This window comes from Eptesicus fuscus, chromosome 4 (assembly GCF_027574615.1).
Source record: "Eptesicus fuscus isolate TK198812 chromosome 4, DD_ASM_mEF_20220401, whole genome shotgun sequence".
NCBI classification, from domain to species: Eukaryota; Metazoa; Chordata; class Mammalia; order Chiroptera; family Vespertilionidae; genus Eptesicus; species Eptesicus fuscus.
Window position 1 is genome coordinate 35011273 of NC_072476.1, and position 15044 is coordinate 35026316.

The following is a 15044-nucleotide window of genomic DNA, read 5'->3' on the forward strand; positions in this document are numbered from 1 at the left end:
GTCATCTATTAAATCATCTGTTAATCATCTATTAAGTCAGCTCTTTTATTGTGATGTTCTTACTGTTCTGAAAATAAAATTTGAAAAGACCTCTTTTATAACTTTAAGCTCTGCTTGTAGTTTTTGCTCTTGGTATTTCACTATAGCTTTAGTCTATGAATTTTATATCCTCTTACTGAGTTGTAATTTTTAACCATATTCTTTTCTGACTCAGTTTTTCCATTTTGTCTTTAAATTCCACGCTATCTGCTATTGATTATTGCTATTTTGGCTTTATCTTATTTATATTTTTCCTGCCGTTTCCTTGTCCTATTTGCAGTCTCTTTTATTATTGTTAATCCTGACTCAAGGATATTTTTTCCATTGATTTTTAGAGTTTGGAAGGGAGGGAGAGGAAGAGAGAGAGAGAAACATTGAAGTGAGAGAGACACCTCGATTGGTTGTCTCCTGCATGTGCCCCCACTGGAGCCGGGGATCGAACCTCCAACCCAGGACAACTTGACTGGGAATTGAACCCATGACCCTTCGGTGCACAGGCCGATGCTCTAACCACTGAGCACACCACCAGGGCTTTCACTCTTATTTTAACATTTCATTTAGATGGTTTTATTATTTTTAATATTTTATATTTTACTTTATTTTTATTGTTGACATTATTACAAATGTCCTCATTCCCCCCATCCTTTGTTCATCTCCATCCAGCCCCTGCCCCCCCCTTCCTTCTGTCCATCACTACACTGTTGTCTGTGTCTTTGCATTATGCATATTTGTTCTTTGACTAATCTCTTCACCTTCTTTCATCCAGTCCTCCTCCTGTCTGACAGCTGTCAGTCTGTTCCATGTCTGATAGTTTTCTTACAGATAGAATAAAGCTGAATTTTATTTTAATCAGATCTACAGATGATTTATTTGTTTGAATAAAAACTAAGCATATTCATATATTGTGATTTCAGTGTATTTGGTTGATTTCTACCATTTTGCTTTATATATGTCATTGTATTTTTGTAGTTTTCCTCATTTCACCTTTGTTATCATTTTGGCTTAATGTTTCATTCCTGTACTTGCATTGCCTTTCATCCTTAATTAAGAAATTCTATTATATTCTTCATTAAACTTGTGATTACCTTCCTGTCTTTCACCATTATATTGAAATCTGTCTCTTTCTCTCTTACAACTTTTATATACTGTACTGTTGAAATTAAATAATACCTATTTCTCTCATCCCAAGAGACATTTTACTTGTTCATATCTCCCAGTCCCAATTTGAGCTCTTAGGAATAATTTATTTCTAAGTTCTCATCATGGCAAATACTTCTGCACCCCCATTCCTGACATTAATATTTCAAGCTATTATCATCTGGCTCTTTTGTTTCCAGAATTCTTTCTCAAAATTATGAATTAACTGGAGACCCGGTACGTGAAATTCGTGCATGGGTAGGGTCCCTAGGCCTGGCGGGCAATCAGGGCCAATTGGGGCCTTCCTTCCCCTGGTTGCTGGCTGCCGGCCAGGGCCTTCCTTTGTTCCACACTGCCCCCTGGTGGTCAGTGCACATCATAGCGAGCCATTGAACTCCCGGTCGGTCAAACTCCTGAGGGGACACTTTGCATATTAGCCTTTTATTATATAGGATAACTTGTATATCTTGTTTCACTGTATTTTAACACTTCATACTACAGGTGAGAAAACTAACATTAAGTTATTTAAACTTTTTTGCAGTTACCCTGTTCTTTCTTTCTGGAAATGAAAGTTGTTTTTTGTTGTTGTTTTCATTCAGTCATAGGGTTCAGAGGTTCAGAGATTTCACAAGGCTGTATTTTTGGGGGTATACCTTTTATTCGTTATTGTTATCTAGGACACCATGAGCCATTTAACCAGAAGATGTAGGGCTACTTTTTATTTAAGTATAGATAATTTTTTTCCTATTAATTCTTTATTCTCTATTTTTAAATCTTATTTTAAAATTCATATTATTCATATTCTGGTCTCTAGTCTCTGTCTTCTAAATCTTATCTTATGATATTAATTGCTTAGAAATTTTGCTCTGTGTTATAAGCTGTTTCTTCCACTGATCTTCTAGACAATTAATTTAGCTTGAAGCAGTGGCCATTCATTTTTCTGTTCTGAATATTGAAAGGGTTTACTTTCCTGAACCAAAGAAAGATTTTAGACTTTTAATTTATATATGCACATTTGTGAAGAAAATTCTCTCAGTACCAATACCAGTCAGGCTACATGGGTTTCTCCAGCAATTAGAAGCTTACTGGCTGTGTAAGATATGATCATTTTTATTTTACTGAGCTGGTGTCATAGTACTTTGGCCTTTCTAGTGAGATGTTTCAGGGGGATCTCTTTGTTCTTGAGTCCCTCCTAGGGTTCATGTATGAGGAACAGGTATAAGGCTCCAACAAGAGATCCAGGAATGATTCACTTCCCCAGTGTAGACTACCACTCATGCTGGGCCATTTGTGCCAGCAAGATCTGTTGACCACACTTCATGCAGCAAGTGACAGAGTCAGGGCTCCCCCTTTGCAAGTCTGATGGATTCATTGACAGATGCTATCTGTGTCCTCTTAGAAGGGCATATGATCTGTGTGTGGTCTTTCTTGCTCTTCAGCATTTTCCTAAAACTCCTAAGTAATTAAAACCCCAGTAATGAGTCACATGACATGTTCTCATTCCTCAGGAAAGCCCCAGCCCCTCTAGTTAGATACTATATTTGAAGTTGGATGTCAGGACAGAATTATAGAAGAAGGGCTTTTGATTTCCTGGGAAGGGTGTGATTTATTGGCTTCATTGACTCAATAATATGCATATGGCTGCTTTGGGCTCAGGAGGAGTTGATTTAGGCAGAAATTTCAATAAGAAGGTAGTATATTGGCCCAGCCGTGGTCACTCAGTGGTTGAGCATCAATCTATGAACCAGGAGGTCACAGTTTGATTCCTGTCAAAGCATATGCCAGGATTGCGGGCTCAATCCCCAATTGTGCAGGAGGCAGCTGATCAATAATTCTCTCTCATCATTGATATTTTTAGTTCTCTTTCTCCCTTCCTCTCTGAAAAATAAAAATATATTGAAAATAAAAGAAAGTAGTATATTGGATCCATATTATTATAGAAAGGCTTTATCAACTAATGTGCCTAATATAGTATTTTATTCCCTGCCACTGCAATCCAGTCTTGTATTTGGATCAAGGGGAATATAAGATCTGTTCAAGCACTGGTTTTCATTGATTCTGTTTCTGAGTTTATTAATAATGAGGAAATGCTTTACGAGAATATGCCAATTTTTTCCTGGAATTATTAAGGCCTACTTAACTATGTTTAGGTTTTTCTTAGATACCATAAAATTTGGTACTTTGTCAATTTGATTTGTGAATGATCCATCTTTTGTGTGAATCTTTTGTGTTTCTGGCCTCCTTATTAAGTCATGACAAAATATTGTCGTCTCTTTAACTTTCTCCTCCAAAACTGATGATATCCTTCTGCTTATTAATAATCTTAATAGTTTTTAATTTTCAGCATTGTTTGTTGCCCTTAAAGTAAGTTAATTGGCTTTGCTCTTGGGAGAGTGCACTTGAAGTTCATAGGCCATGAATTTTGGGACCACATCTTTGATTACCTTCATCCTTATGAAACATGACATCAAAGATAGCAATTTTGTTTGCATCATTGCCCAACACCTAATTACCTTCCCTGCCTGTTCATTCTTCAAAAGCCCTTTGATGTCTGCAGTAGCCTTGTGCTTTGAAAGACTAGAAAATGGTGCAAGGGATCTGTCTTTATTGAGTACATGCTCCTCTGAAATATTAAATAATGGTATTATGCTAGAAAGACAATGCAGTGAAACTGTGGTAATTAAAGTAATTACTCATCTATTTGTAGAAGCAAAAGTCTTTAATTTACCAAGGGTCTCAATTTAGAGAGAGAATTTCTCCCTGATATATTATGCTAGGTGGAGACTCATCTTTGGGAGAAACCAGAAGCAAAGCAAGACTGGGCTTGCAAATTTGGAGTTAGGAGATTATATTTGGCGGGTGGCAAGGAGGCATTTGTGAGGTTGTGACAATATTCATTAAAATGGTAAAGCACTTGGGTTTCTTAGGAGAAGGCAAAGCCACCAAAAGCTAAGAATGCAGATGATCCACGTTGGGTTTAATGAACCCAGCATGCATGGTGTAGCGCTTTCAGTGAGGCGGATCTCCAAGTCAAAGCTCAGCTTCACTAGCTCTTTGATTGTCTATGAATGACTTATTCTCTGACTTTTAATTTTTTTATTTGTAAAAATGGCAAAAATATTTTTAGCACTTAAGGATAAAAAGAGATAGTTTTATGGAAAGGGTCACTGTAAAGTGCCTGCCCAGATTTAATTTTCTTCCCTTGATTGTCAAAAATGGGGACAATGAGTTGTCTTAATTCATGAACAATAAGAGATGGCATTTTCACCCACTGAGTGAACAAAAATCAAACCATTTGCCTCTACTGTTGAGAGTGTAAAGTAGTACCACCTATTCAGAGAGCAGTTCAGAATATTAGTTTGAGTATTTTTCAAACTGGACACTTGACCCAGAAATCCAGTGCTAGGAATTTACCTTACAGAAAGCCAAAGCATATAATCTAATAATAGACAAATATGCAAATTGACCGCACATTCGCTACACCTAAGCCACGCCCACCAGCCAAGCCACGCCCACCAACCAATCAGGACGAGTATGCAAATTATCCCAACAAAGATGGCGGCTAATTTGCATATCAAGACAGCGTCCAAAGAAGCCAAGAGCTGCAGAAGGGAGTAAAGCTTCGAAGAAGCAAGCAAGCCGGGGGGCGGGGGGAGGAGAAGGGCGGAGCGGAGGCGGGGCCGGGGGCGAAGGGAAATGCAGGCGGGCTGGAGGAGAAGGCGGGCGGGTGACAAGGGCGGGGCGGAGGCGGGGCCGGGGGCGAAAGGAAATGCGGGCGGGCTGGAGGAGAAGGTGAGGCGGGTGATAAAGGCGGAGCGGAGGCGGGGCCGGGGCCGAAGGGAAACGCGGGCGGGCTGGAGGAGAAGGTGAGGCGGGGGACAAGGGCGGGGCGGAGGCGGGGCCGGGGGCGAAGGGAAACACGGGCGGGCTGGAGGAGAAGGTGAGGCAGGGGACAAGGGAGGAACGGAGGCAGGGTAGAGTGCAGCAGGAAATCCTATTGCAGGATTTTTCCTGCAACGGGAAAGCTAGTATAGTCAATAAATATGTTCAATTGCAGTCAACTGTAAACAACATAAATGTCCATCACAAGGCAAGTAGTAAGTGTTGCTGGGGATGCTTCAGTGCCCTCCATGGTGACTTTGAATATGAAAAAGACTCAAAGTTTATTTTGGTGGTAAAAATCCAGGTTTGCTTTATTTAAATATAATTTCAAAACCATAGTTATTATTTGAGCATTTAAAAAACATATTTTTAAACTGTGAACTATCCTAATATATAAAGAGCCATCACAACTGAAAAACAGATGGTCGACTGGTTGCCATGAGGTAGCATTGACTGGCGTGTGGGCTGAATTGCTGACCTCTCGGTCCCTCCCTCCCAGCCCCTGGGGGCAGCAGAGGCGACTCCTTCCCACCTCCCACAGGCAGTGGCGGCTTGCTCCTACCGACCTCCAGTGAACCGCTGCCACTGCCCACTGCAGGCAGCAAACCAGCCTGATCAGGGGGTGGGGCTGGCCAGCCTTGTGGCCCCTCCCCCCACCAGGCTGCCCCTGATGGGACTCTCCCATCCTGATCAAGAGCAGGCTGCACAGAGCCTGGACCTTTCCTGGCATCCCTGAGTCCCTGGGGTTGAGAATTCTAATGGCCCTGCTCAGAGAGTAGAGGCACCTGACGGGCAGGGACAGGGACCTCAGGCCTCCAGGGAGCACCGCAGAGCTGGCAAGGAGAGGAGAGGGCCTGCGGAGGGGAGAGGAGGCGAAGCCAGCGGACATCAGCCCAGAATCCAGCCCTTCCTCCCAGAGGCAGTGGGCCCTCAACCCAGAACCCCAGCCCGAATTGAAAGAGCCCAAGGGAGGCTTCAGGAAGCTCCACGCAGAGCTGCGCATTGAGAACGAGAGACTTCGTGAGGCCCTGACCCAGACCACGCTGCTGGCTGGCACAGCTCAAGGTGGAGCTGGAGTGTGCCATGCAGAGGCAGGAGTGCTTTGCAGAGAGGCCGGCCCTCCTGGAGCTGGAGAGATTTGAGCGCAGGGCCCTGGAGCGCAAGGCTGCTGAGCTGAAAGAGGAGCTGAAGGGCCTGTCCAACCTCCGGGCTGACAACCAGCACCTCAAGGACGAGAACACGGCCCTGATCCTCATCATCAGCAAACTGTCCAAGTGACCCCGGAGGACTTGCCCCTGCACCCGCATTTATACAGCTGCTTCTGTCACACGCACCCCTTCCCCTGTGTGAACACGAGTGCCAGGGCTGCCAGGGTGTCTCTGAGAAGCCATAACCTCCCCTCGGGACCTCCAGGCTGGGAGGGGAGGACAGAGCCCCCAGGAGCCAAGGGGGCCATTTGAGGCCAGGGTGGAGAGGGGAGGCTGAGCCAGGTAGGGAGACCAGGGCTGCAGGCAGGACCAGGAAGGAACCGAGGACCAGGAAGTGCTAGGATCAGTAGCCAGGACCAGAGTAGCCGCCTGAAGGTGCCCTCTCACATGTGCTGCCACCAGTCACCCCTCCTGCCCCTGAACAGGGATCCAAGAATATGTCAAGCATCCCACTGGCCTGGGCTGGGTGGGCCTGTATATAGGGTTCATGTGCAATAGGGAGGGATGTCTTCTATTTTTTGCTGCCTCCTCCCCGACGCTGGGGGAGAAGGTATTTCTGAGCAGTTGGGGGCGATCAGAACAGCAGGGGAGGGCAGTTGGGGGCAGTTGGGGGCCATTGGGCTGGCAGGGGAGGGCAGTTGTGGGCAATTGGGCCAGCAGGGGAAGGCAGTTGTGGGCAATCGGGCCAGCAGGGGGGGCAGTTGTGGGCGATTAGGCTGGCAGGGGAGGGCAGTTGGGGGTGATCAGGCTGGCAGAGGAGCAGTTAGGGGGTGATCAGGCTGGCAGGCAGTAGTGGTTAGGGGCAGGCAGGCAGGCAGGCAGGCAGGCAAGTGGTTAGGAGCCAGCAGTCCTGGATTGTGAGAGGGGATGTCCAAGGAGTCCCAGATTGGAGAGGGTTCAGGCTGGGCTGAAGGACAACCCCCCCTCCAGTGCATTAATTTCGTGCACCGGGCCTCTTGTGTATAACATAAAATTGGCCACCTTAAACCATTTTTAAGTGTACACTTCAGTGGCATTTAGTACATTTACATTATTGTGCTACCATCATCGTCATCCATCCACAGAACTCTTTTCATCTTGCAAAACTGAAACTCTGTACCCTTTAAACACTGACTCCTTATTTTCCTTTCCCTCCAGCCCCCGACAGCCACCATACTACTTTCTGTCTCTATGAATTTGACTACTCTAATGGAATCAGAACATTTTTTTCTTTTGGAACTGGCTTATTTCACTGAGAGTGATATCCTCAGGGTTCATCTGTGTTGTTAAAATGTCAGGATTTCCTTTCTTTTAAAGGCTGCGTAATATTCCATAGTGTGTATTTTGTTTGTCTATTCATCCATCAGTGGACACTTGGGTTGCATCCACCTCTTGGCAATTGTGAATAATGCTGCTATGAACATGGATCTGCAAATATTTCTTCAAGTCCCTGTTTTCAATTGTTTAGGGTATATTCTTTGAGCTTTTAAATGCAACTTATAAATATTACTAATGTATTAAGAAATCTAGTGGATTTTAGTAGTTACTTTAAGAGGCTTTTAAGTGATATTTGATTCCATTTTCATACTTGTTAATGAATCACCTCCATATCTTTTAAACTGCTTTTCTATATTAAATACATCTAATATCTTCACTTATGCAACTTAAAAATCTTGGCAGCTACTCAACTCTTAAAAAGGTAATTAAAAACTAAATGTATCAATACTCAAACCTATAAATATTAATTTATAAAACTTGAATTTCATTTCAGTGACCTAATTCTGTATGTATGCATAGTCACATTTAACTTAAAAATCACAACTTTAAATAAATGTGTTATTTATTTTAAATTGTGATTACAAGGCAATCTAATGGAAAGGGCCAAACGCTGTTAAATATTATAGGTACATAATTTTTGCACAGATTTTTTTAAAGGAAAAATATTCACTTAATGGCTTTGATTCTCTTAAACATTTCTGTACTTAATTCTAATTTCCCAAGGTTGACATCAAGGAAGATAATTACCATCTAGTTATTTGAATTTATTTAACCCTGAATATTTAACCCAGCATGAAGTCTGGATCTGCAGACATTCAGGGTACCTTTTATTGAAACTATAGAAACTATTACATCATTTCATATATTTGGGAAGTTTTCCTTCTCTGCTTGCTCCATTTATGTCTGTGATCAGAGATTTCAGCTGGCATACTGACTAGATTCTCAATTATTATCTCAATAGGATGTATCAAACCTTATTTATAATTACTGTGTAAAAACTCTGTCACTCAAAGGAGACGGTCACATAGCCAGGATTGTTAGAAAAATTCCAGTTTATTATACGCACTCATGTATGCAAGTCTCATGCAAGTGATCACTTGATTACATGCTGCATTTCTTTGGTTCCTGAGAATGGAAATGCCTTCTTGTCTAAGTCCAGAGACTGTGCAGCTTGGTGGAAATCCCATATATTTTCATATACTTTCTAGGATCAGGCAATTCTTTGTACTAAAGTGGGAATGGATGGAATTCTGATATCTTGCGGCATTGTTTGACTTGTAGTTACAGCATATAAAGTCTCTAACAGGGGCATCCCATTGTATAGTGCGAGGTGATGACATTTACATTTACAGTATGTCTGGATAGCTTCTCCCGGTTATGCGGTGTACAATCTACGCTGCTGTATAGCATAATTACGTTCTTCTGACATTTAAGTAAATGCTATTTCAGCCACATGGGCAGCCAGTGATGTATTACTGTTACTGTGACTGTTTTCCCTTCTCATGTGGGTCCTTATAGGGGCACCTGGTCCATTGATCTCAATGCTTTCTCCTACTACGTAACCTTTCGTTCCTCTCTTTTTCTCACTTCCCATTTAATCCACCATAGATTCCATGGTCCATCATTTAAAAATATGTATTAACAATACTCTTAAACTCCCTTGCCATCTGAATTTCTTTTTCACATCTAATAGACAAAACCCTAACCATGGATGAACCCTCATCTCTGAGTGAGCCAGTCAGCTGCCTAGAGTCACTGGAAAATAGGCTTATTGTTGCCACTGTAAGTTCATCTTGTTCATCTATGTAGAGAGGCCCTGGATGTCCCCTGGGAATCTGCTGAGTTCTCAGGTCAGCTCTGATGCACAGTATCTGCAGTAACATCTCAGCCTCAAAGGTCAGACTTCCAGCCACCCCCCACCAAAGACCTATCATCCCATCTCCTGCTTCATGAAGTAGACATTGGTGGGAGAGGACATTGATCATTGCCCTCTACTACATAAATATGCCTGTATCTCTGTGCATCCTACCCTTCATCCCTCAGGCTACAAGAGAAGTGCTTTTCTTCTATCTAAGGTAACTGCTCCACACAAATTCCGGTTTCACTCTGTCTGACTCCTTAGGGGTCTTGTACTAAAAATTATTATTCCTTTAATAATTATAATCCCTCCTCTTCAGCTACATCTCATTCCCACTGGCTTTTAGAAATGCTCATCTTTTCCAGAAAACAGAAGAAAACTATAACATTAAAAAAAAAAGCAAAAAATAAACAACAAAATCTCTTTTCCCTAATCCCCAAATCCCCAAGTCCCCCACCAGACCTATTTCTGTCTTTACCTTCCATTACCTCTCCAAAGGTTGTCTGGTTGTCTGCACAGAAGTAATACTCAACTTTGGTTATCCAGCACTGTTTAGCATCTCTAGTTACATTAAGTGGACTTATGAAATTACTAGAGGCCCGGTGCATGGATTTGTGCACATTGAAAGGAAATTAATTAGAAGAAAGATTCGTGCAGTAATTACGTTACTGCAAAAAATTACATGTCAAAATATATATAACATATTATTATAAAGTTAAAATACAAAATATTTTAATATCGCTATTTGCCCTTTATAATAGAAGTGGCGCCAGTGAGCGCTTTATATGTTTTGCACATGCGCGAGTCAACGTTTATGTTTAAATTGCCAGTGCATCATTTGTACCGGCCGGTTGGTCGGTCGATGGATGGTTGGTCACTTAGTCTTTTATATATATAGATAGCAAAATTCCCAAATATATTCAGTTGTATTTATTTAAAGTAAAATGGTAACATAGGGTATAATTAAAAAGATAAATAAAATATATTAGAAGGATGTGGAAAATTGGAGCCCACATTCATTGCTGGTAAGAATATAAAATGGCAAAGCTATATTGGAAAACAGTTTGGCAGTTTCTTAAAAAGTTAAACACACATTTGCCATACAACCCAGCAAATGGCCACTGATGAGCAGATGTGGTATAGTCATACAATAGAATACTATTCAGCAGGAAAAAGGAGTCAAGTACTGACTCATGCCATAGGATGGATGATCCATTTTGCTAAGCTAAAGAAGCCAGCCAAAAAAGACAATATATTATATGATTCCACTCATATAAATTTCCAGAAAATGCAATTTTATAGTGACAGGAAGTAGATTTGTGGATGACTGGGGCTGGAAATTGGCACAATGAATCTTTTTAGGGTGATGCAAATGTTCCAAAATTGGATTGTGGTAAGGGATAAGAAGTACACAGTTTTTTGTTTTTTTTTGTTTGTTTTTTTATTGATTTTAGAGAGGAAGGGAGAGGGAGAGAGAGAGAGAAACATTAATGATGAGAGAGAATCATTGATCGGCTGCCTCCTGCACGTCCCCTGCTGGGGATCGAGCCCACAACCAAGGCATGTGCCCTTGATTGGAATCGAACCCGGGACCCTTCAGTCTGCAGGCGGATGCTCTAGCCACTGAGCCAAACCAGCGAGGGCAGAAATACACACTTGTAGTTGTAAATTAAGTCAAAGAGTTATAATGTACAGCATAGGGAATATACTCAATGATATTATAATAACTACGTATGGGGACAGATGACTACTAGACTTATCTTGGTGATCACTTTGTAAGGTATATAAATGTTTAATCACCATGTTGCACACCTGAAACTAACATAATATTGTATGTCAATTATAATTTTAAAAAAATACCTGCTGAGAAGCCAAAATAAAAACAAAAACAAAATTTGGAATGTGGTAAAGGTTGTGCAATCACTAAAAATGATTGGATTGTACATTTAAGACAGGTAAATGTATGATATATAAGTTATACTTTAATAAAGTTATGTGAAACAGAAAGAAGCAGCAAGCACCATATCATTTGATGAGTTTGTTAACTGCACCTTTTGCTTAATGTGCATGAAAGTGAAATTATATAAAACAAGTTAACATGATATACTGCTCTTAGATATTAGAATATCAAAATAGCAATATTTGTGTTTCACAAGCTAATTTTAAACAACATTTTTTTGCTTGTATAATAATGAGGGAAATATCTCTTTTCAACCCACTGGTTCCAGCTTACCAACGTGATCAGGAGTTCTCTCCTTTTATACTTTGTTAACACACTGCAGGTGTGTCCTTTCTTGACTAGGCATGGCTAGGATGGCATACAATATCTGACCCATGATGAAAACTTGGTGAAGAGAATCCATAGCCAATAACATTTAATTAAGGTCTTTTAGAACTCTTTGACCATAATTAAAATACTGTAAAGTTTGGAATAGAATGTTTTGATCTAAGAAAATTAAACCCCTTTTCAATCTCTAATATTTGCTCACATACATGTTAGTAATTCTTGAATAAGGAGGTGACATTGTAAGTTTAAATGTCAAAGTAATCAGTTGCCAACCAGAAAGTAAAACACAATCCTATTGGAAACTAGGTTCATCACAATTTGGAAGGAAGGAAATTTAGGCAAAAGAAATAAGGAATGGCATAAACTCTGTTCCTAGGAAGGGGCGTCTGAGGCCGGCTTTATTAGAACCTTCAACATGAAAGCACACACATCTATCATTTTCTAGATACACCTCTTCTCTAAAGAGACAGACTGAAAGGACATAATTCTAAGGAGGTGTTGCAATGAGAAGGAATGAATTTCCTGACAAGTTGGTTTATTTAAGAATGGGATTATGAGAGAGACTATGCAGGCTTCTCTCTGGGAATCCTAAATGTGTACAGAATGTCAACATAGGTATATATGCATGGATCTACCATAAAAATAAGCATTTTATATTTTTTGTGAAAACTTTTCCTCAACTTCTTCAGAACTTGGTTTACTTTGTTGTGAGTCTAATATTTATTTAAAATGGCAAAATAATGTGTTGTCTGGAGGACAGTAGAGTAGGTTTAAAAAATTTATAACCTGACAATTTGTGGTGTGGGAAGCATGCTTATTTACAAGGTTGACATATCTACGTGTATACTACAAAGATGGTCTTTTTCAGAAACGTGATTTGTAGCCAGCACATCTGTTGTTCTTCTGTAAGGGATTACAGTGAACTATTTTGGTTGAACTTCAGCTGCAGAGTAACAGAATGTTAAAGCAGCTTGCTAAAAAGGTGTTCCCTATTTCAAATTTTGTTTCTTTATAATGAACTTTTAAAGTGTTCTCTATATGAGGAAACCTCATTCTTCATTAAAAAATAGAAGTTTTATGTGGTTTTAAGTTGTATTTTTGTCATTCTATAGCATTTAGATGATATCTAAGTTTGTCTGGCTTAGCATTTTGAATGTTAAATTATATACAAGTTTGATATTGTTCAGTAACAATTTTTCATAAAAACCTTATCAACAGCCCTGGCTGAGTGGCTCAATTGGTTGGTACATCACCCCATATACCAAAAGGTTGTAGATTCCATTTCTGGTCAGGGCACATACCTAGGTTTTGGGTTCGATCCCAGGTTGGGGTTTGTGTAGGAGGCAACCAATCGATGTTTTCCTTTCAAAAAATCTCAAATAAATTTGTTCTGGCTTTTCTCTTCAAATGGAATTATGTCACTTGCATTCGGGCTTATTAGGAAATCCTGACTATTATGTTACATTCCCAAGAGTTAACAAACTACGTGCATACAATCTCTGTGAAAGGGACATTCCCCCCCACATATTTTTGTTGTAATTTTTAACAAATATTAATCATTTAATTGGTTAGTCTTCAGGAAACTGACCTTTATTTTCCATGTTCTTAAAACAGCAGCAACAGCAACATTCAAGTTAAAAATAATTTAATGTTTCAGTTCTGCTTAAAAGAATATATACTGATCATCTAAAAGGTTCATTGAAGTAAATTATAGCAGGAAGAGGGAAAGAGTAGGAATGCCTAGCTTTCAAGTTGCCCATAGTCTAGATCAGTCCTTCTTAAACTTTAAAGTGCATATGGATCTCCTGAATATCTTGTTAAAACGCGGATTCTAGTTCAGTGATTCTGGAGTGGGACCTGAGTTGGTGTTTCTCACCAGCTCCCAAGTGATGCACTATGTTGCTAGTCCATGGACCACACTTTGAGATGCAGGGCTCTAAATAGACTGTGCTTAATATTCATAGATAAGTCTGCCTACAAATCATATGACATACATTTACAAACATTTCTATTGCCATCATAACAGAAGTTAAACAATGGTACAGTCACCTTCTAGAAAATGGAGATCATATAATATTAGCTTACTTAGAAAGAATCCATGACTATGAACCTCCTTAGTACTGTCCTTCTAGCTAGCTAAAGGATATACAACTAAACAGACTGACACAGAAACAAAAATCAAATTGTTAGAACTAAATGTTCATAAATGATTAGACTGGCCAAATATATTTGTGATATGGAAGGATATATCTTTATCAGTTCTGTTTTGATTATGTGAACTGTTATCTACCTAGTAAGGAAAGAAAATCTTTGCTAAGTAAGAGAAGTTATTCAAGCAGGCGCCAGGGTGCAGGCAGGGCATGTGAATGAGTGAGGAGTGCTGGGAGTGGCTGGGGAGCGGTGTCACAGAGAGTGTGCACATGGCTCCATCGCTGCCATGAAGCATGGCAGGCTAGCATGGCCAGAGCTTCAACTTTTCAAGAAAAGCCAGAAATAAAATTTTCATGTGAAAGTTCCCAATTTAAAAATGTTGGCTACTAAATTTAAATTCTTTTAAAACATTATGTGGGCCAAGAAAACACATCTGTGTCCCAGACACAGCCCCTGAGCCACCCACTTACAATGTCTAATGTTGTAGACTACACTGAAATCTCATGTTTTGAAAAATGAATTTTCAAAATGAAACTTTCTGACCTTTTGTCTTTAGACACTTTAGTCAGAAGAAATAGACTCTGCTTTATGTATTTGGAAGTACTGGAGTAAGATTGGTGTGTGATCAGTAAACCTGTCTTTTCATCTTCTTTCACGTTCCAGATTACAGGACTGGCCCATGTTTCACTCAGGTCAACAACCAGATGTGCCAAGGGCAGCTGACAGGCATTGTCTGCACCAAGACTCTGTGCTGTGCCACCATTGGCCGGGCCTGGGGCCACCCCTGTGAGATGTGTCCGGCCCAGCCTCAGCCCTGCCGGCGGGGCTTTATCCCCAACATCCGCACGGGAGCTTGCCAAGGTGAGTTAGCCGTCTGCCTATGTACAGAGTCACCCACATGTCAGGTCTTCTTTCACTGCACTTGGAGGACCTGCCACTATGGGGGGTAACCTTTAACCCTGTACCATTTCTGAGAGCAGCTTCATTAGCAAGCATGATCAGAGATGGCTTATCTTTTGGGCACCTAATAACTAATTATTTTTCAACTCTTGACATAAATGGAGAAGTGAGAGGTAATATGAAAAATTGGAGAAAATTTTAAAATATAGTTTAAGATATTTAATAGAGTCAGAAGACAAACCACTCCATGTCTTCATCCACTTGGCACTCTATGCTCTCTCCCACAGCTCCTCAAACTATACCCATGTAAATACCCAGGAAAAAC

General features: G+C 40.6%; 1 protein-coding gene across 1 annotated transcript in view; it reads left to right on the forward strand.

The window, feature by feature from the left end:
* FBN2 (fibrillin 2) overlaps window positions 1-15044 on the forward strand; it is a 265672-nt gene that overhangs the window by 60303 nt on the left and 190325 nt on the right. The window contains exon 6 of the mRNA XM_008141368.3: window positions 14483-14680. Coding sequence (XP_008139590.1) covers window positions 14483-14680 — 198 coding nt within the window. The remainder of the gene's footprint in view (window positions 1-14482; window positions 14681-15044) is intronic.